This window comes from Salarias fasciatus, unplaced genomic scaffold (genome assembly GCF_902148845.1).
Source record: "Salarias fasciatus unplaced genomic scaffold, fSalaFa1.1, whole genome shotgun sequence".
Taxonomy (NCBI): Eukaryota; Metazoa; Chordata; class Actinopteri; order Blenniiformes; family Blenniidae; genus Salarias; species Salarias fasciatus.
The window spans coordinates 597207-617496 of record NW_021941380.1 but is presented as its reverse complement, the minus strand read 5'-3'; the positions used below and the strand labels follow the sequence as shown (position 1 = coordinate 617496).

The window sequence follows — 20290 nt, the reverse complement described above, 5'->3', positions numbered from 1 at the left end:
ACAGACCGATTTTGTTTGGGGCTTTTTTTCTTTTTTTTTTTTTTTTTTTGGGGGGGGGGGGGGGGGGGGGGGGGGGGGGGGTTGCTACTTTTGAAAGTCTGAAAATGTGAAATGTGGACAGTTCAGTAAAGAGTAAGTCAGCCGATACGGTTCAGTACTGCGCGGAGTACTCATACTCATCAGGAACCAAACGCCCCCTGATGCAGCCTGCCGGGCGATACAGCACATCAGGCATCGGCAACGTTATCCGCAGGAACATCAAAGAACAGGAGTGGCATCCGCCGTCTGGACGCAGACTGACAGACAGACTGCAAAGGATGTCCTGACAAAACATCAAGAGGAGAAAAACAGCTGGTACAACACCAGAAACCTAACCAGCAACTTAACCAGTAACTTAACCAGAAACCTAACCAGCAACTTAACAGCAATTTAACCAGCAATTAAGTCAACAACTTAACCAGCAACTAGATGAGCAACTTAATCAGCAACTTAGCCAACAATTTTACCAGAAACTCAATCAGCAACTTAAAGGAATACTCTGAAGATTTTGGACCCACGCCCTATCCCTATCATTTACAAAGTGAGATAAGCTCATAAATACCTTTTTTGTGTCTGTGCGTCCAGTGGCTGGATCCCAGCTGTAAGCATTGTAGTTAGCTTAGCTCAACTGCTCTAGGTGAAGAGGAAACAGAGCCAGACTGACGAAAGTGGACAAAATACTCCTTCCAGTGGTCCAAGGGATGGCGTATTAGCACGTGAAGTAAATCCGAATGGTTATAAAACATTTCAAAAGACGTGTTTTCTTTTCAATCCGTTAAAATAACATTTTGATACACACAGATCTGCACAAGCATAGTGCTCCGCGGAAGGATATACCGGCGCACAGCGACTGAGTCTATGGCTTCTACTGCTGAACCGACCAATGGTAGCAGCTTCAGTACAATGAGAGGGCAAAGCAGAGGGGAAATGCTGCTGTTTCAGTTTTCTCATACTTTGAGGGTCTCAGTTAGTCTTATGAAGGCTAACGTGTCTTTCTCTCCCCCTGTTGTTTTCATGGCTTTTTTCCTTCTTGTTCTGAAGCCTTTTTTCCTCGATGTTGACTCGTGGAGGGTATTTTATTATTTCCAGAAAGAGCCGTCACTGACATCAGTCAATATTGTCAAAAAAACTGAGCTCTCACTGTGGCCTGAAGGCATCGGTGACCCAGTCCTGCCTCAATGTTTGACCTGCATGTTTAATGCTGAACTGTCACTTTCAGTCACGTTTTCTAAATGAAAAGATTAAAAAAAAAAACCTAAGAAACAAAGCAAAAGGAATATGACTTCATACTGAGCAGAAGTGAGCACAGACTATTCAGGACACCCTGCCTTCAACACAAGACCTTTTTATTCCACAATTTCACAACAGTCTTACTTCAAACTTCACATTAAAATACATTCTATTAAACTACAGCTGTTTTTTTTGTTTTTTTTAATTTTTACTAACCTGATCAGGACTCTCAAACAGGACAGAAATTTCAAGTGAGCAGGTCAGCATTTGCATTTCATTTGCAGAGAAGGGGACTTGGGTCAAGAAGCACACAGAGAGACTTCTGACCTGTCCTGGACTCATGAACCACATGCTTTCTTTTTTCCTTTCTCAATCAACCACTGAGTGAACTCTCCAAGTTCACTGAGACATCGAACAATTGTTTTTATAACAACTTTAAAGCAAAAAATAACGAAGCCACCAACATTAGCACCATCTGGAACAAAATGCAGCAGAACGCCGGATCCATTTGCTCCACGTCAACACAGCAGGTCTCATATGAAACTAGAAAAACTGTGCTTTCAGAAATGAAAACCTGCAGAATATCTTCTGAGGCGAAAACCTCCCATTCCTCCCAAAGACCTCAGTGAGGACTTTGTCATGTCTCCACCTGTAGCACCCGTCTGCGAGGGCTTTTGGGCAGCTGGTCAAAATGTGGTTCATTGTGCAGAGTCTTGCGCCACACTGACTACAGGATGCCTCTTGCCCCTTGCCCCAGATCTTCAAATTGCTTGGTGTGGGTGGGAGATCAGCCACAGCGTGCAGCAGGAAGTTCAGCTTGCCTTGGTCAGTCCCCCAGAGCTCCTTCCAAGACAGTGGTCTCTCAAGTACCCCCTCCCACTGCATCCAGCGCGCCTAGGAGCCCAGCCCCGCTGCTTTAATTCGACAGTCTTCTTCTGCTGTCTCCCGCACCCTTTGCACCACCAATTCCCTTCTGCCTTTTGTGTTGCTTTTCGACCAGCTCTTGACACTATAGTTGCCAAGCCCTAGCCGTCCCCAACACACAGTGTCCACGATTTCTTGATGCCTCCAATAGGCTTCTGCTTCCTTCACTCGCTGCTTCAAGGGGTTTCCACTTCCTGCCACAGTTAATCACAGTGCTTGCATGCCTGACTTTTGTGTCCCTGGAGACTAAAAGCATGCACTGTCCTTGCCTTGGTGGCTTTAAATTCTTCTATGACAGAGGAGCATGGTAACCGGAGAACTGATGACTTGCTGTAGAGGTTGACTGAGCTGAATGCTGGAGGGACGCCCAGCCATTTCCGGATAAACCTGTTACAGACTCTCTCCATTGCTTATATTCTGGTCATAGGGAAGTCATAGAGCAGAAACGGCCACTGGAGTCTTGGTATGATGCCATGCTGGAAGCATCACACCTTGAACCTGCCCAGCAACGGACACTTGTCGATTCTCCTCAGTCACTCCATTAGTTGGGCTGAGGTGTCCTCGAAGTTAGCCTTGTCCTTCAGAGTACTGTCATAGCTCTTCCCCAAGCATCGGATTCTCTCCTCCTGAATAGCTGGAATCTCTGACCCCTGGATGCTAAAGGTGTTATCTGACAAACTTCCCTTCAAAAGGCACAAGCTCCTGGATTTTCCAGGCTTGAACTGCATACGGGCCCAGGTGGCCATCTTCTCCAGAGAACTCAGGACCCATCGCGTCCCGAGAATAGATGGGGTCATCACAGTGATGTCGTCCATGGTGGCTCTGCAGGCTGGGTGCCTTGTCCCATCACTTGCCATTGGTCCTTTGCTCTATGACACTCTGGCTTTGAGTAGCAGGTTCATAGCTGCCACAAACAGGGGGACTGATATGGTGCAGCCAGCCATGATCCCTTTTTCAAGCCTCTGCCACTTGGTGGTAAAATCCTGCACACTAAACCTCATCTGTAGCGAGTCCATATGGGACGTCACCAGATTGATGACCTCTGGTGGTACTTGGTAATGCTCCAATGCCTTGCAGATGAGTTGGTGTGGTACGTTGGTGGATGCCTTGGCAAGATCTAGCCAGATCACTGAGACAGTCTTCTTGTTCCTCTTCGCTTCCTTGATGATCTGGCTGATTACCAATGTGTGCTCCAGGCACCCAGAGTAACCCGGTACTCCTCCATTCTGGACACTTACGTCGACATAGCCGTTGATAAGTAAGTATGAGGTTAACCTTCTAGCAATAACTGCCCAGAAGACCTTCCCCCAACGTCCAGCAGAGAAATCTCTCTGAACTGGTCGAAGCTTGATGAATTCAGCTCCTTAGGAATGAAGTAGCCCTCTGCGAGTGTCCACAGCCGGGGTTCGGGGAACAGACTGTTGAAGAATGATTTCCTCTGCCGGCGCTTCTCCTTCCGTCTTCTCCGGATTACCTCTGCCCTCTGCAACTGGAGTAGGTTTCTCCGCACCTCAGTGCTTCCTTTTCCTGATGTTCGGCTCCCCAACACCTCTTCTTAAGTGCTCACAGGTCTTGACGCATTTCCGCAATGCGGCGTTGCCTTCTGCTGGGGCCTGATAGCTGTTTGTCAGGCTTTCCTCCCTTGACTCCAAATCTGTCGTAGCATGCTTGATACACTGTCCACCAAAGTCTTGATCTTGTTTACAGCATTCCCTTTCAAGGTGTTGTCAAGGCTGATGCTGAGGTCTTCATCCAATTGAGCCCACCTGTGGTCCGTGGCTGATGGTAGGTTCAACCGCGGCTTCTTCACCAAGTCCTCCACACTATGGGTTTCTTGGCTCCTCCTTATGCTCGGAGCAGGTTCAGCTAGGAGGTCCTGAGCACTGTGGTGTGCCTCCTGACTCTGGTCCTCCTTCAACTGACAAACAGAGCTAACAAACTCTGACTGCAATTTTTTCACTTTAAAGGTGCATTAAGGAATTGGCACATTTTATGCGAAACAGCACCCCCTGCAGGCCTTGGGCGTAATGCAGCTTAGTGAAAAACTCGTCCCTGTGGCTTGCGTGCACGGAAGAGGGGAACTCCTTCCTCGCTCGTTTAGTAGCGCTCAAGTAAAATTTAAGTTTCTTTTACCTGGTGGAGTCTGTGCTGGAGTTGTGGCAGTGCTAGAAGCCAGTCTTTTCTTACTTTCTGGAAGCTCCTGCTCAGTTGTTGCTCACTAAGCATCTGGCGGAGTAATGGCGGACAAAATGAAACCTAACCAGCCGGAGCGCGCATTACGTCATTCCTTTCAAATTCTCCCCAAAAAAACTCTGGTGCCAGCCTGGCACTGCAACTTTCAAGTGACAATTTAACGCTGTTAGAGGTACTTCTAATGAATATGTCAGGGCACATTGTACACATCATTAAAAATGTGTAACATATTTATAGTGGAAAATAAGTATTTTTAAGGTTGTAAAACTCCTTAATGCACCTTTAAGAACCGAGTTTTGCTCTTTAACTAATAATAATTGTCCACAAATACTCCTCTGTCCATTAAACAACAATTTATGTATTATTTGTTTTTGATTCAGAAGTGTACTCATAATGCTGGGACAATTTTGTTCCCCTTCTGTTGTAAATCTCTTAGTAAATCAATCAATCTGTCTGTCTGCCTGCATTTATATATTATATCACAAAATTAAGATCAACTTCTTCAAATGTTTTAATTGTATTTCTGAAGATTATAAAGTATTGATGTAACAACAAGTGTTTGTACGTGTGTGTACATGTATATGTGTGTGTGTGTGTGTGTGTGCGTGTGTGTGTGTGTGTGTGTGTGTGTGTGTGTGTGTGTGTGTGTGTGTGTGTGTGTGTGTGTACGTGTACGTGTGTGTACGTGTGCTTGTGTGCTCATGTGCTCATGTGCATTTTTATATGAACCTCCTGCATTGTGTTCCTGATAAATTATTCCCTAACACAAAGCCTCTCTTTTTGTCTTTGTGCACTGAGGCTTGGAAGAAGACTAGTGTCACACAGTCCTTGAGAGGAGCTCCAAAAGGTCAGTTAACCATCTGAGGCTTAGCTGAGACATGAAGTCTGGATTTGATTGTCTAGACATTATTTACATGGCCACTAGGGGGCGCTTGATTTTAAAACATACCCCATGGTTGACTTGTTGATCTAACTTGGTGGTCTGTCAATAAGAATGTGTTCTACACTTAGTAATTCTGGAGACCACTCTTTTGTGGTCTTGGTCTCATCTCAGTCTCAGATCTTTTGGTCTCTCATGTCTCGGACTGGCCAAGCGTCTTGAAGGGATTTGTGATTTGCTGCTGGTGGTAATTTTTAAGGTGGCGCTTAATTATTCTTCAATTTCAGCGCATTTATGTTGCAGCTCTTCCAGCAGGGATGACCAGCAGGATTGATTTTGAACAAAAGTTTTATTTTTAGGCCAACTTGCCAACATTTTACAGAAAAACTTTTCTCACAGGCAGCTCGTTAACCGAGCTTCTGCGGTAACACAGCACCTTGTACCTTGGTGAGGCACTCAAAACAATTAAAAATTCGCAATTTTTCCAGAAATGAAGAAATAACAGACATAAAAAAAAAAAATAATCAAATGTGGAGTATCTGTGAACCTCATCCAATATAAAACATATTTGACCCGTGTAGTTTTTTCCTTTGATTGGCAACAAAAATAACTTCAAATTTATAGAATTGTCCAAATCTCTCACACTAACATAATGTCCAAATATCTTACACGTAAATAACTTTATCACACTTAAATCATGTGTATTCATCTCGTGTTGGGCAAGTTACTTTTAAAAAGTAATTAGTTATAGTAATTAGTGACTTCTTCAAAAAGGTAACTGAGTTACGATATTTTAAAAGTAACTTATTACAAGGCAAAGTAACTATCGCATTACTTTAGAAAACGTGTTTAAATATGTCAAAGAATTTGGATTCCCTTTTAATGAAACTTTAAGATCATGTTCAAGTATTGATTATAAAACTGAATATATGATTAATGAAATAAATGAATACTTGATAATAAATTACAAACAGGAGACACTACATTCATCTAAATTATTCAAACACTGCTGTGTGATAGTATGAGATAAGACACCAATTAAATTTAATTTCTAACTGTAGATAGCATTTCTACATCTATTGACATAGATCTATGTCATGGGGGGGCAGTTTATAGTCATGTCAGTCCTTAACAGCACTCAAGAGACGATCCTCAAACAGTGTAGAAATAGCGGTCTTGTAATTGTCACACATACCTGATGTCAACATTTAAAGTGAGTTCAGACATAAGACCTTCTCTGTCTCTGTGTTCTTGTGCCTGGAGTTGAATACAGTCTCATATTTATACTACAGCTGAACACAGCACGGTGCTGATGTTCTACAACTCATGTAAGATGGAAAAAAAAAATATTTTCTGGGGGGGTCTCGGTCTCCAGCTAAACCAATCTTGGTCTGTCTTGGAAGTCTACTGTCTTCTCCATTAAGTGTATTCATTGTAGGGATTTCACTTCATTGAAGGGTCCCCCAGGGATCTATCCTGGGACCGATCTTTTTTGCTGTGTATCTCCTCCCACTTGGAGAGATCTTTCAGTGTCATGGTATGCCTTATCATCTGTACGCCAATGACATGCCAGTCAATAAGAACAGCACTGCCCCCTGAGAAATGGAAAGAGCCACTTTCTGAAATCTAGATTTGATTCATAGTGTTCTGCTCGAGTACAGTTCTTGGCTTGGTTTGTCTGAACCACTCCCAGCATTTCGGTCCACAGCCGCCCTCTCTAAACCTGGACTCTTTACCATTCACTTTCAATCAATCGCCCTGCAGAATCAGACCAGGAGCAAGACCTGCTAGCATCCGACCACATTCTGGACCTCTTCATCCGGCAACACTCCTCAAAATATTTCATTTTCTCATATATTAGTCTAAAAAAGCAAAACATCTGGATGTGGTGTTTCAGGGTTCTCCCTGGTCAGCTGTGACCACGGCCATCAGGAGTCAACATATACCCCTTTCCCACTGGCCAAAAACTGCTAATACCCGGCTCCTCACAGGAGTGGGAAAGGGTTTATTCGTCATTTTGTCTCGGGCTTTAATCGGCTCGCCTCCGCTCGGCTTGACTATAAAAGGCAGACCCGGGTCAGCGCGATAATTTCTGTGATGACGTCGCCGTAGCGTGGCTACGTTAGCACACTAGTTGTTTTTGGACACAGTGTGAGATAACCTTCATCAAGACGACCCAACATTGGCAAGATAGTGAGATCAGAGAGCTTCTCCTGACCCATGGGGAAGAGGAGATTCGTCGACTCCTCTCCACGGTTTACCTCGCCATGCTCCGCCGCGCTGATGATGTCATCAACGTGGGACACCATCAGCGCAGGAAAACGCAGCATGCAGGCGATCAGACCCGGGTCTGTAGGCAGTGGGACAGGAGGCAGCTCTGATTGTTAGCGGGTCGACCCGCTATAGTTTCAGAGAGAAAGGGGAACTAGCGAGGAGTGAATCCCGCTAAAGTCTTGTTGTTTTGATGTGACCACAACTATGTTCAAATGTCAGCACTGATCACACAAATGAGACGCCCACTGGATGTTGAGCATTGGCATGGCAGTTCCCATTCACACACACATTCACACACCGATGGAGGCGGCAAGGCGAGGAGCTCAGTCCGCTCAGTCTGGGGTTCAGTGTCTTGCTCAAGGACACTTCAACATGTGGACAGACTGGGGAGATGGGTAATCGACCACTCTACCAACCGAGCCACTATGAAATCCATCCCTCCTGACATGGACTCTGAAATGGACCGAAGAGGACAGAACCCAAAGGTTGAACCCCATCGGGTTCCTGTAACTGTGGTGTCTGGTTCCTGGTTCCTGAAGCTCCACAGCAGAGCTCAGGTTAGAACGAAGCAGCTCGGTGGAATCCAGGTTTACGGTGACGGGTAACGACTGGACTCCACAGACTGAACGGAGATCCTTCCGATCACCACATAAACACAGCAGTGGGAGCAGGCCAGAGCCGGAGCTCCTCCTGTCAGCAGCAGCTCCGCTTCTCCTCCCTCCTCTGATTCTGCATGCAGGAGAAAAAAATGTAAAAACTCCTCCTGGACGTCCTCCATCTGCTTCTTTCTTCCTCACTACCTCCTTTGGCCTGCGTCCTCTGCTGTCACACACCATACATCTCTCTGCAGCCAGCATCCCTTTCTCCACCTCCTCCTCCCCAGAAGAAGAAAAACAGTTTGCTCAGACATGGCAGTGACGCCCTCAGATGACTGGAGCTGGAGTGTCTCCCACCGCTGTCCCGCCTGTCTGCAGGCTGGCTTCGAAAAATTACACTGTCTCCTCACACCATTTTCCACAAACACCATCAGCAAACAAAGACTGCACACACACACACACACACACACACACACACACACACAGAAAAGAAGGGCGCTTGTTGTTGATTGCCTTCACTGAGCTGCACAGAATCAAGGAGAACTGGATTCAATATTCCTCAGAGGAGGAAGAGGAGGATGGATGAAGGAGGAGGAAACACTCCTTTATCCACCTCTCCTGAACACAGCATGCGGAATGTCAACACACGCGCGCGCGCGCACACACACACACACACACACACACACACACACACACACACACATACAAGGAGGCTGGATGGTGTATGAGGTGTAATGGTGGAGGCAGTCTTCTTTGTGGCCTGCACACCTGCATCTACAGGGCTCTACAGGGCTCTGCCTGGCTCTACCAGGTTCTACCGGGCCTGCACGGCTCTACCGCGCTCTACCGGGCCTGCACGGCGCAGCGGCAGACAGACAGACAGACAGCAGCCTGGGAGCGGATGGAGATGAGGATGAAGAGGCTACCGTCTTCAGACAAAGCTCGGCGCCTCACCTTGTCTCCGCGGTGCTTCTTGGCGGCCGGCGTGTCGTCATGCTGCCGCCTGACAACAATAGCGCCTCCGCCGCTGCTCTTAACTCCACAATCCAGTGCGCTTCTGTGGCTGCAGGCAGGCCCGGGTCCGTGCGTCCCGCCGTTATGGTTGTTGTTGTTATTATTGTTGTTGTTGTTGCTGGCGTGTTCTGCGGCGGTCCGGGAGTCCGGCGCTGCACAGCGGCAGTGTCCGGGGCCGTCGCGGCACGGATGATGCTCAGGCAGGGAGGAGGAGGAGGAGGAGGAGGGGAGGAAGACGGAGGGAGGAGGAGGATGATGATGATGAGGGGGAGGAGGAGGAGGAGGAGGAGAACCATCGCCGGGCTTCTCCTTCCTCGCCCGGCCAGGCGGTGCGTCTCTGTCCCTCTTCCAGCCCCGGATCACGTTCTTCCCTTTCCGCTCCTCCTTGGGTTTGGCGCACGCGGCGGCAGCCGCGGCCGCCTCCGGGCCGCCTCCGCCGTCCGTGTCTCGGCCGAGAGCCGAGATCATCCCCGAGCCTTCTCCGCTGCGTCCTTGAGCCTCCCGACGCTGCTGCCGCTGCGCACCGGCTCCGGAACACGCCTCACCGCTGCGGCGCAACGCCACAGCCGCCGGCGCCGCTGCCCCCGGCTCCAGCTCCGGCTCCCAGCCGCCTAGGCTGCGCTTACAGGCGTTTTGTCCTCGGCTCAGACCCTCCTCCGCCAGGTCTCCGGGTCTGGAGCGAGGGCAGGGTAGCGTGTCTGTCGGCTGAGGCAGAGGAGGAGGCGCTCGGTGTCGGTGACAGCTCCCTGCAGTCAGTCAGCAGTCCTCCATTCTCCTCCGCTCTCAGCGAACGGCTCATCTCCACCACACAACTTGTCTCCTTTGTTGATTTTCACAATAATCAGCATTCAAGTCATTATCAGAGCGGCAGACAGCTGCAGTGTGTACAGCAGGCATATATATATATGTATATATATATATATATATATATATATATATATATATATATATATATATATATATATATATATATATATATATATATAAAGAAATACAAAAACTCCTTAATTCACCATCAAAGGAAGAGACAAAGAACAACACACACAGGCACACACTCCTAGGGTCACCAATGGACTATGCACAACTTCACCACTTCCTGAACTTCAGGAGGCTCCAGGTGTCCCTGACTTCTGTCACAACAACAGTAATGGTCAGACACACCTGCATTAATCAGCTCATCCTATCATGAAAGACAGGAAATAAGGAGCCTCCTGAAGTTCAGGAAGTGGTTTAGTTGTGCATAGAGCCCATTAACCTCAGCAGGATTTGAACCCTGACCTTCTTAAGAGCACTCACCACTGGCCCAGTGAACTGCTGTTTGACACTCACTGTTACAACTGTGAGAACCCATTCGTGTTCTACTGAATCCGATTGGATGAACAGCTCTTCCACACCTAATGGAGTCTGGTTTTTACACTTTTTCAGAGATTCACAGTATTTGTAACTGACGGTGTTTCAAGTTTTTGAACAACATACAAAAAACAACAGTCTCTGATTTCCCTGGCCATCCAACTGTGCTCACCTCACAGCTTCTCCGAGGGGACCCATGTCTACCTCAAAGTGCTGTCCAAGAATTATCCTTTAAATCCTTAATGCGTTTGTTAAAAAAAAATATTCGACTCAAGAAACCCTTTATTGTAAACAGAACATGAACTTGTACTTTGCTCCTTAAACATTTTTAATTGTAAAAATACTTTAAGTAATCATCCTTTACAACAGTAACCCTTTGTTAAATCAAACAATCCTTCACAACAGGAACTTTTTGAAAGGTTGGTTTATTTGGAGTGAAATCATCCTTACAACAGGATATCTTTCAAAACAGCACATTTTGACTATAAGCATCCGTCAAAACAGTAACATTTTGAGTTTATTTTGAGTGAAATCTTTCCATGAAACAATATACTTAAATCATCCTTTAAATCTGTAAATCATGTAGGATACTTTATTTTGAGTGAAATCTTTCCATGAAACAATATACTTAAATCATCCTTTAAATCTGTAAATCATGTAGGATACTTGTCTTGAACTACTATATGTATATTTTAAAGCAGGTGGCAGAGGACTCTGTCCATAAAAGGAACAGCCCTCGCAGTGTTGTTCGGTTCTTCAATTTGTTCTCGATCGGGACACTAACCCCGTGTTTCCACCGGATGTGGTGAACACAACTGCATTTGCGCGACAAATGAAATTTTCCAATTTTCCATCAACCTGCCAAGTGGTTTGTTTGTAAGTCTGCCTCTCTGTCCGTCTGTCTGTTAGCAAAGAGGTGTCAAACATATTTTAGTTCAAGTGCCATACAGGTCAAATTTATCTGGAGTGGACCAGGCAGGTACTTCAATAATAATGATTGAATTTTAACTTTACTAGTTTTTCTTATTGTTGCGCAGAGAGTATGTGATGAAAATGTCTATGCAATGACAATGTTGTAATTGGCACTCTATAAATAAAACTGAATTTAATTGAATTGTTATCTACAAAAATTTCTCCTTTAACTGTTGCATCATGCGTATTTTGGTTTTGACAGCCTGGTGAACACGCACATACACGCGCACACGCACACACGAAATCGCACTGAGTATGTGCGAGAAGAAAAGGCTATATGTGTCTTAATACTTACTCTAGTCTACGTTAACTTTGTCAGTCATGGTTACTGAATTACTTCTCATCCTTAATCAGAAAGAAACTGTCTGACAGGAAGTGTCATGCAAATATTACAGTTCTTGAAAAAAAGTTCTCACAAAGACAAAGCTAACGACAGAGACGAGACTTCTCTTGACGTTTTATTCATCTCTAGTCGTGACAGCACAGCGGCACAAAAATTAGACGTTACCTACAAAGTTACAGGCTTCATTACAAATACCCGAATATATTAATCAGTTCGTAAAATCTGAAGCCTAGAAAATGTTTTTTTTTTTTAAATACACTGCTGTTCAACAAACTGTATGCCAGTTACAAGACAAGATAATTCATGTCACTCTCTTCCTGATTCGTGCCGGAAGTGGGCGTTCTTGTTTACATTCTTCTCTGTTGGTGTGAGCCGGAGCTGCTAACATCCTCCCCCCAAAAAATGGCTCAATGCTGAAGTATCTTCTTTATTTATTATAAATTTTATCTTGTATTTATTTATTCCTGTCATGGCTGCTGCTCGGTGCGGCTGTCTCTGTGTGCCTTTGCCGCTCGTCCTCCTGCTGCTGCTGCTGCGGTGGCCGGGGCTGCGTGTCGCCGCGGAACAGGTCGCTCTGGTTGAGGTTCTGTTGGAGCAGCGGCCCGGTGTCAGCGCCCTGCTCCAGGGGGAGGTGATGGAGCCCGACGGGGGCTCCGAGTACCGGGACGAGGTGGGAGAGGAGCTGGAGGGAGACCTGGTTCTGGTGAGGCGGTAATTATAAGGCGGAAATGTGAGCTTATGCGTCAACAAGCGAGGGGCTTATGACAGGACGACAGGATGCAGGAATATAATGATAATGCTGATGTTGATAATAATATCACAAGATAAACACAAAGAGGCTCAGCCATTCACACTTACAGTCAGTCGAGTGAAAGATTAGCTTGTATTTTATGTTTGTAGAAACCCTACATAGAGAACATGCAAACTCCTTGGAGAAAGGACCAAAATTCATGACTCGAATAATGGAAGTGTGCAGTAACATAAGAGTGCTGACTACTCTAACATGCAGCTGCAGAAAACATCTGGGTTATTTTGTGTATTGCTTGGATCTGGGGCAAATCTTCTGGGGGACAAGCATACCTCAGCCTGGAGTCACGTGAGCGCTGGCTTTACAGGGGTTGGGGGGTCAGACCCTGCTTTCTTGATTTTTATTGTCAAAGTGATTGACTTGAAGTGAGAGCAGATACTAAGTAAAATGTCAATTCTCACAAGTAGGTAGGCCTTCATTTGTTCCACAGTTGACCTTTTCATTATTAATTAAAATGAGATATTACTCCCGACAAGCCAGCATTTCCATTAAACCCAGACATTTATTTCAAGAAAAATGTCTGTCCAAAAGGAAGGAGGAAACCAAGACTCTTCTAGAAACTATTCTCATAGCAAATTCACCCATAGTGCAAATAGAACATTAAAAAGTGCAGCGTCTTTACATATTCACAGCAGGCGGTGTCAAATTCCCAGCAGCATCACCCACAGGGTGCAAAAATAACTCCAAAAAGCACCTTTGCGTGCACATCAGTCAGGTTTTTTTCCATTTTGAAAAGGCAGTATCTAGGTCAGATACTCGATCCTAGACCAACTCTTTGTAACATGTTTGACTCCACTCCATTATCTAAAAATTGACTTTTTTTTACCCAGTCAATACACATTTTCCTATCATATTTCAAATCCAATATGTAGACTTGGAAACTTTCCACCACCTGATCTTGTTCACACACTCAATGCTGCTTCTTTAGAAGTAGGACAGAAGTGACGTCTGGTTAGTAAACCCATGATATAACAGTTTTCTGGCCTCAGGTTCAGGACGAGCAGACACAGGTCGTCAGGGGACTTGATGAGGAGAGCAACAAGAACCAGGAGCCGTGGATCGGCGTGGTGCCCGTGGAGATGGATGACAGCAAAGCCTCCACTGGAAACCAGGAGTCCTTTGCTGATGCAATGGTCAATAAAGTGAGAGAAGTATTTTCAGTCTTTATTTATTTATTTAACATTTATTTATAGAGGAGTATTATCATCCACTTCCCAAATTCACCAAATTCCTCCACTGAAAATATTAGATGTGAATCAGTTATGATATATATATATATATATATATATATATATATATATATATATATATATATGTATATGTATATATATATATATATATATATATATATATATATTGTATTGAAGGCTTCATAAATCCTCGACTTTCTCTGTGTTTAAGATGAAGCGAGCCTTGGTGCTCGGAGCTTCGGCGCTGATCATTCTGGCACTCAACCGAAACACCGTCAGTGAGGTAAACATACACTAAAAACGACCCTCCCATTATTCATTTATTCTTAGTTTCCCTACCCGTTGCCACTGCAGAAGTCAATCAAACCTTTGTTTTGATGCATTCGTCACTGAATTTACATTGAAACATCACTCATTGCTCCTTTTTTTAAACCTAGTTAATTATCCTGCATCCTCAATGTTTTGTATTGGAATATATGTAGTGATTATACAGGAACTTACTTAGATGAACTGAAAAATGTTCTGTGCATAAAAAGAAGAGCCATCAACTGAGTAATTTACTTAAAAAATATGTAATCTTTGGAAATATTCCATGCCTTTATAACTGTACATCACTCACTGATGACCACTGTCATATTAATGCTGACTGGTTTATATATGAAGGTTTTCTAATGACTGAAAATACAAATCTTCATTAATGAGTAGAGGTTGTCCAGTTGATGTATGAACTGTGAAAAATATCCCTCCTTTTCTTGCTGCAGATGGATTTGTCTCAGGTTCTGTCCAAGCCCATTATTGTGATCCAGACATCAGAAAATGTCACCAAGCTGATTGGAGCTTTGCTCAGGTACTGGAAATCTCATGAGCAGACATCCAGCTGGTCGAAGATGATGAAACCCAGCTTACTGATCCTGTGTGCTCCACTGAATGCACTCTGGCGTTTAGTGTGGGGCTTATTTATAGAGCTCACTGTTTATTATTTAATGTGGAATTCCTTTGTTAAAATTAAATGAATGTCGTATTTGTATTGTAACTTGTGCTTTAAACTGTCTTTGGTCTAGATCAGAGGTGTCCAACATAAGGCCTGTGGGCCAAAACTGGCCCACAAAAAGCAAATAGCAAACATTTTAAAGAAAGTAGGAATTTTCTTCATCAAATTTCTCAAGAGTAGCAGACACAACACAACACTGAGACCTGAGTATCAAACTAGCCTCAAAGCCATGCTGTCAGGGTTAGTTTGTAAACATGTAGACGATGTTGAAGAGCCTGCAAGATTTGACAGTCGCACACCTCAAGCCATCCCCCCTAACCTCCTCCTACTCCAATCAGTGCTTGGCCCAACGCCACACCCCCACAAACGTGACCGCGCGTCTCACGGGTTGTCCGCGGCAATGCCCTGTCTTCATTGTTTTCAATGGGACCCCGCTCCAAGCCTAGGGTGACCATACGTCCTCTTTTACCCGGACATGTCCACTTTTTACGTCCTATCTGGGGCGTCCGGGCAGGGTTTTTAAATTTAAGGAGATGTCCGGGGTTCACTGTTTCTCATAGCACATAAACGTAAATTGACCAGCGCTTTGCACACAATACTATGATACTTTGTTGCACGACGTAATTACCGAGAGGCGGGCTTGTGAGCCGCGTGCTCACACACACACACACACACACACACACACACACACACACACACACACACACACACACACACACACACACACACACACACACACAGACGGAGCAGACATGGCTGTTCAGACACCGGAGCACGGCATCTGATTGGTTTCTTAAGAGCGGTCCACGCCTTACGATTGGTCGGAGTTTTTACAGTCCTGTGGCTGTTAAAGTTGTCAGATTTTTCCTGCACCTTTTTCCGTACACACAATGTATTGACTTCTCCCAGGGGCCAAGGAGCATTTCACTCAGTATGACAAAAAGTGCTTTTGGACAACATCGCCTACCCTAGCTTTAAGGCTCATGTAAATCCTGTCATTCACAGTAGTATCGATGCTTTTCTCCTGGTGTTTCATGGCCTCTGAACTTTTCACAGGGGCCTGCAGGCCACCGCCAGAATCACATACAGAACCATCCTGCATGACGACCTGGTGAGCTGAGTGGAGACAGTGTGTTTTCCAATTTGTTAGCGCCCCCCAGTGGCACCTGTGCAGGTGACACACTGAGCATGCTGCTGTGTTGTTCGGGCAGGGAGCCACGCTCACGCTCTGGTCCAGCTGCGGGCGATCCAGAGGCGGCCGATACGGGGAGTGGCAGGGGGTCATCTGCACGGGGGAGAGCAACTCGCAGGTCCAGGTGGGGAAACAAAACTGCAAACACTCGACATCAGTAACGTGAGGACTGAGAAATGGCCTTGATTTCACACATCCATTCATGTCTAAGGAGAATACAGCCAGTCCCGTCTTGTTCATCCATCATTCAGCTGTAGAAGTTTCCAGGACCACTCTCCAGGTTCCTGACACCAGCTCCTCCTCTCTGTTACAGAAGTACCTGCAGCAGCTGTGGGACACCGTCCTCCTGGTGGCGCTCATCCTCTGCACGGGAGTCATCGTTCAGGCCCGCTGGCAGTACCACGACCAACAGCTCAACGACAACCTGGAGGTACTCCAGCTTTTCCCACTGATATCCTCACAGGAGGCAGGCACTGAAAACACAGGGATATGAAGGCTCAGTTCAATATGTACTTTAATCTCCTGGATTTTATACAGCAGAGGTGTCACAGTTAGTTTATAGGACACACAGCGTGATGTGATCTCAGTTGGGTTACATGGAATCATATCAGCCTGTAAATACCAACACATTCTAAATTTCTCTTTGCTTTTTTTTCCAAAAAATAAAAGTATCATCTGAAAATGATTTCCAATCTAGTTTTGTTTGGTCACTTTAAAAAAAAAAAAACAGAACTGGTTTCCATCTACACATTAAGATATAATGAAAACACAACAATGATAACAACACATGAATATTTAAATATATAAAAAACAAACAATAAAAAGCTATGCACATGACTCTAAAACCCGATTTTTAAAACTCCAAACAAAAATGTGTTACAATGCAGGATTAAAATCTGTATTTGGGTCAGCTTTAATCTGATTTTAAAGACGAAGTGAAGGGAATCATCTGTGGTTTTCCTCGAACTGAAGAAATGCAAGAACCAAGTTGAAGGGTTATCCAAGTATTGGGGCTTTAAAGAGGAAAAACGTTGTGGTTGTGCTGCCTCCTGGTGGACAACAGGAAGAGCAACAACACACTGAAAGAGTCAGACTGTGATGTAACTGTGTTTTCATTGGAAACCAGAGTTGAGAGGTCACAGACGACCCAGTCTCATGTTGGGAGGGCCAGACCGGGAAAATGGTGCCGATGAAATGTAATTGTAACTAATTCTAGTTACAAGGGTTAGGGTTAGGGTTAACCCTAACCCTAGGCTAACCCTAACCCAAACCACCATTTATTTAATTGAAAGACTTACTGTAAAAATTCTATATAATGTAGCTGTCATGAAGACAAAAGAAAAGAAAATAAGCTATAATGAATGACTATAATTGATGAAATGAAAGCTGAGCTTCAGTTGCATAAAATAAATTGATCTGATGTGTATCGTCATTCAGCAGAGGTGAAAGAACGATCCCTGCATTTTTCATCAGACTGAGCCTCGGGCATTTGAACACAGCGTGACGTTCTGCTGTGTTGTCTCAGCTCCTTCCTAAACAGGACGTCCTGAAGACGATGTCCTCCCTGAAGATCAGGACGTACCGCCAGCCCAAACCCTGGTGCGACTCCACACAGCCACTGGAGACCGACAACTGCGCCGTGTGTCTGGAGCCGTTCAACAACAACCAAGTGAGCCGCCGCACACACAGCCAGGGACAAAAACCGTCATCTCTTCAATGCTGCTCATTTAGTTTAAATAAACAATGCCTTCCAAACAAAAACAACCATGGCTCCACTGAGCTGTGCGTGTATCATAAACAGTATGTGAGACAGTGTAGATACCAGTGTGTTATGAATTTTACTGCAGAAAAGAAAAATGACATGAAAGTGCTTTCAGTTTCCCGGTCTACGGGGAGGACCGCCGCTGCTGCACTGATTGTGTGTGTGTGTGTTCTTTTTCAGTGTCTGCGTGTGCTGCCGTGTCTCCACGAGTACCACCGAGACTGTGTGGACCCCTGGCTGCTGCTGCAGCACACCTGCCCGCTGTGTAAACGCAGCATCTTCAGTGAGTGCACAACTGTGCACAAGCACAGACACACTCAAAAACAGTGATTGCACGTGCACGTGGATAGTTTGACTGAAACCTCTCCTCTTCTTCTCTCCCCTCCAGGTAGCGTCTGTAAAGACAGTTAACAGCCATTTCTCCTCCAACTTCTGGGAATCAAGTCTCAGCCGTGTTAACACGCTAGTAGCTTTTTTTTTTTTTTTTTTTTTTTTTAACTGACCTCAAACACTTCCGGTTTTCAGCAGTGAATTGTGGGAACAAGCATACATCTGTTACAGTAGTTTTAAGGTGTTTTTCAGTCTCACGGTTGTCTCCGTAGGAGTAGGACAAGTCCTCAGTAGGCGGGAATATTTTGTGAGACACAGGGTGGAACGGATTCATAAAGAAAAGAAAAGGTACAAGAGGTATTTGCAAACTGGGGACGGACTCTTTTCCAAAGGGGATTCGAAGACGTAACATTGTACAAAAGCTTCCTTGAGACTAATAAACAGCCCGGCGTTCAGGACTGTGGAGCAGCCGGGTGGTCTCCACAACACTCTGAAGCCCTCCGGTACTGCTGTGGGCGAACAGCACCTCTTCCTGGGATCTTGCTACGATACAACAGTGGAAACATTTGTCTGTGAAGCAGTGAAAATATGACTTTTTTTGTTTTGTGTGTGTGTGTGTGTGTGTGTGTGTGTGTGTGTGTGTGTGTGTGTGTGTGAGAAACAACAAATCGACGACCTCAGCTGGTATTTATTGAGTCAGCGCCCTGTGCAGAACCAATCAGTGTTTCCCGGACTGAAGCATGGACATGTTGACCGCCTGTTTAACGTCCCCGAGCCGCCACCTTCAGGTCAAACCAGGTCAGCAGACGAACCTCGGCCCTCAGCCACTTATTAGTTTAGCTGTGGAGATTCTGTAGATGAAGTTGTGGAGTCGGTGTGTACCAGTGGACAATACGTGGTGATTGGTGTGTGCGAGTGTATCCCGAGCAGAGAAGCCCCAAAACACAAAAATACGTCTTGATTTTCAGAGCTTGAGGTTTGTCAAAGGAGAAAACAAGTGAGGAAATGGATTTATGTGAAAGTTTATTCCCCAAATTTGGATTTTTTTTTGCTCAATTTGTTCATTTGAAGTCAAAATTTTACCTCCATTTTCAACATTTGGACTTTATCCTTCAAAATATTTTATCTATTTTCTCAGTTTCAATTTGATTTTCAAACTTCTTCACTTTGTTTTCAGCTTTAGTGCATTACTCTTGAAATTTTGGCTTTTTCTCTACATTTTGACTCAGTTACTGCACTTTGTTTGCTCAGACTCAGCTGGAAACATTTCTCTTACTTGTCCAAATAATGATTAGTTTCAACCTGTTTCTTAAAACTATTTTACTCCAAATATTTTGACTTTGTTGTTAAACTCCATTGTTCACTGACTGTTAAAGCTTAAAAATTCTTTACTTTATTCTCAACCTTTCAGCTGTTTTTCATATTATGACCTTTTTTAACCCAATTTTAACTTTATTTATAAACTTTTGACCCAACCTGAGTATGTCAGTTCCTCAGTTCCTAAAGATTTTGCCATCAAAATAACAAGTTTTAACAAAATTTCTTCTTCATTCTCATGATTACTACTCAGAAAAGTCTGAAAATGTGGCTTCATGCTCAGATTTTCTGAAGCTGTTTGTCTTCTTTTCTGTCGTTTTTACTCCTGTGGACTTCATTTTGGTTGAACAGGTAGTTTGAAGATGTTGAGGAGGCTCCTCTGATGGATTTCCATCCATTCCTTCTGCTTCTGTTTTTTTCCCCATCCTTCCGGCAAGTTCTCTAAATCCAAGCAGCTCTGGTGAAACCTGTTTTCCTCCGCGTCTTCCTCGTCTCTTCCTGCTGGCCGTGTCCTCTTGGATTTCATGTCCAAGTTGTGCACGCTGTCACAGCTGCTGCATGCTAAAGGGAAATGTTACACCATGACTCTGAATGACCGTGACAGGGAGAGAAGAGATGGTGTACTTATTGTACAATAAAATGTGCTATTATTGTTGGCTTTTTTCTGTCTTTTTTTTTTTTTTTGTCATTTTTCTAACTCCCAACTACTTGTTTCACAGTGTGAAAAATATACAGTTCAACATTAACTCAAAAGAAGGAAACAGAAATGTGTGTATCGGAGCTTCAAATATAGACATTTGCAACAGAAACTTAATATAAAAGACAAATTAGTATAGCATAAAGGTCGTGTCTGTTATTTCAGGCAAATTTCTAATGATTAAAATG

General features: G+C 44.6%; 2 protein-coding genes across 2 annotated transcripts in view; one reads left to right on the top strand and one right to left on the bottom strand.

Moving 5' to 3' along the window:
• The window catches only part of LOC115385332 (zinc finger protein 608-like), a 40621-nt gene extending 30672 nt beyond the window's left edge, over window positions 1-9949 (bottom strand). The window contains 3 exon segments of the mRNA XM_030087312.1: window positions 9091-9193; window positions 9338-9786; window positions 9788-9949. Coding sequence (XP_029943172.1) covers window positions 9091-9193; window positions 9338-9786; window positions 9788-9949 — 714 coding nt within the window.
• Window positions 9950-12183: 2234 nt separating this feature from the next.
• On the top strand, window positions 12184-20050 carry LOC115385349 (RING finger protein 215-like). The gene is made up of 10 exons (XM_030087331.1): window positions 12184-12518; window positions 13613-13765; window positions 14025-14096; window positions 14575-14660; window positions 15861-15915; window positions 16016-16120; window positions 16310-16426; window positions 17522-17665; window positions 17939-18041; window positions 18147-20050. Exons 1-10 carry the CDS (start codon window positions 12285-12287, stop codon window positions 18167-18169), a joined length of 1092 nt encoding a protein of 363 aa, XP_029943191.1. The 5' UTR covers window positions 12184-12284; the 3' UTR covers window positions 18170-20050.
• Window positions 20051-20290: the final 240 nt, after the last annotated feature.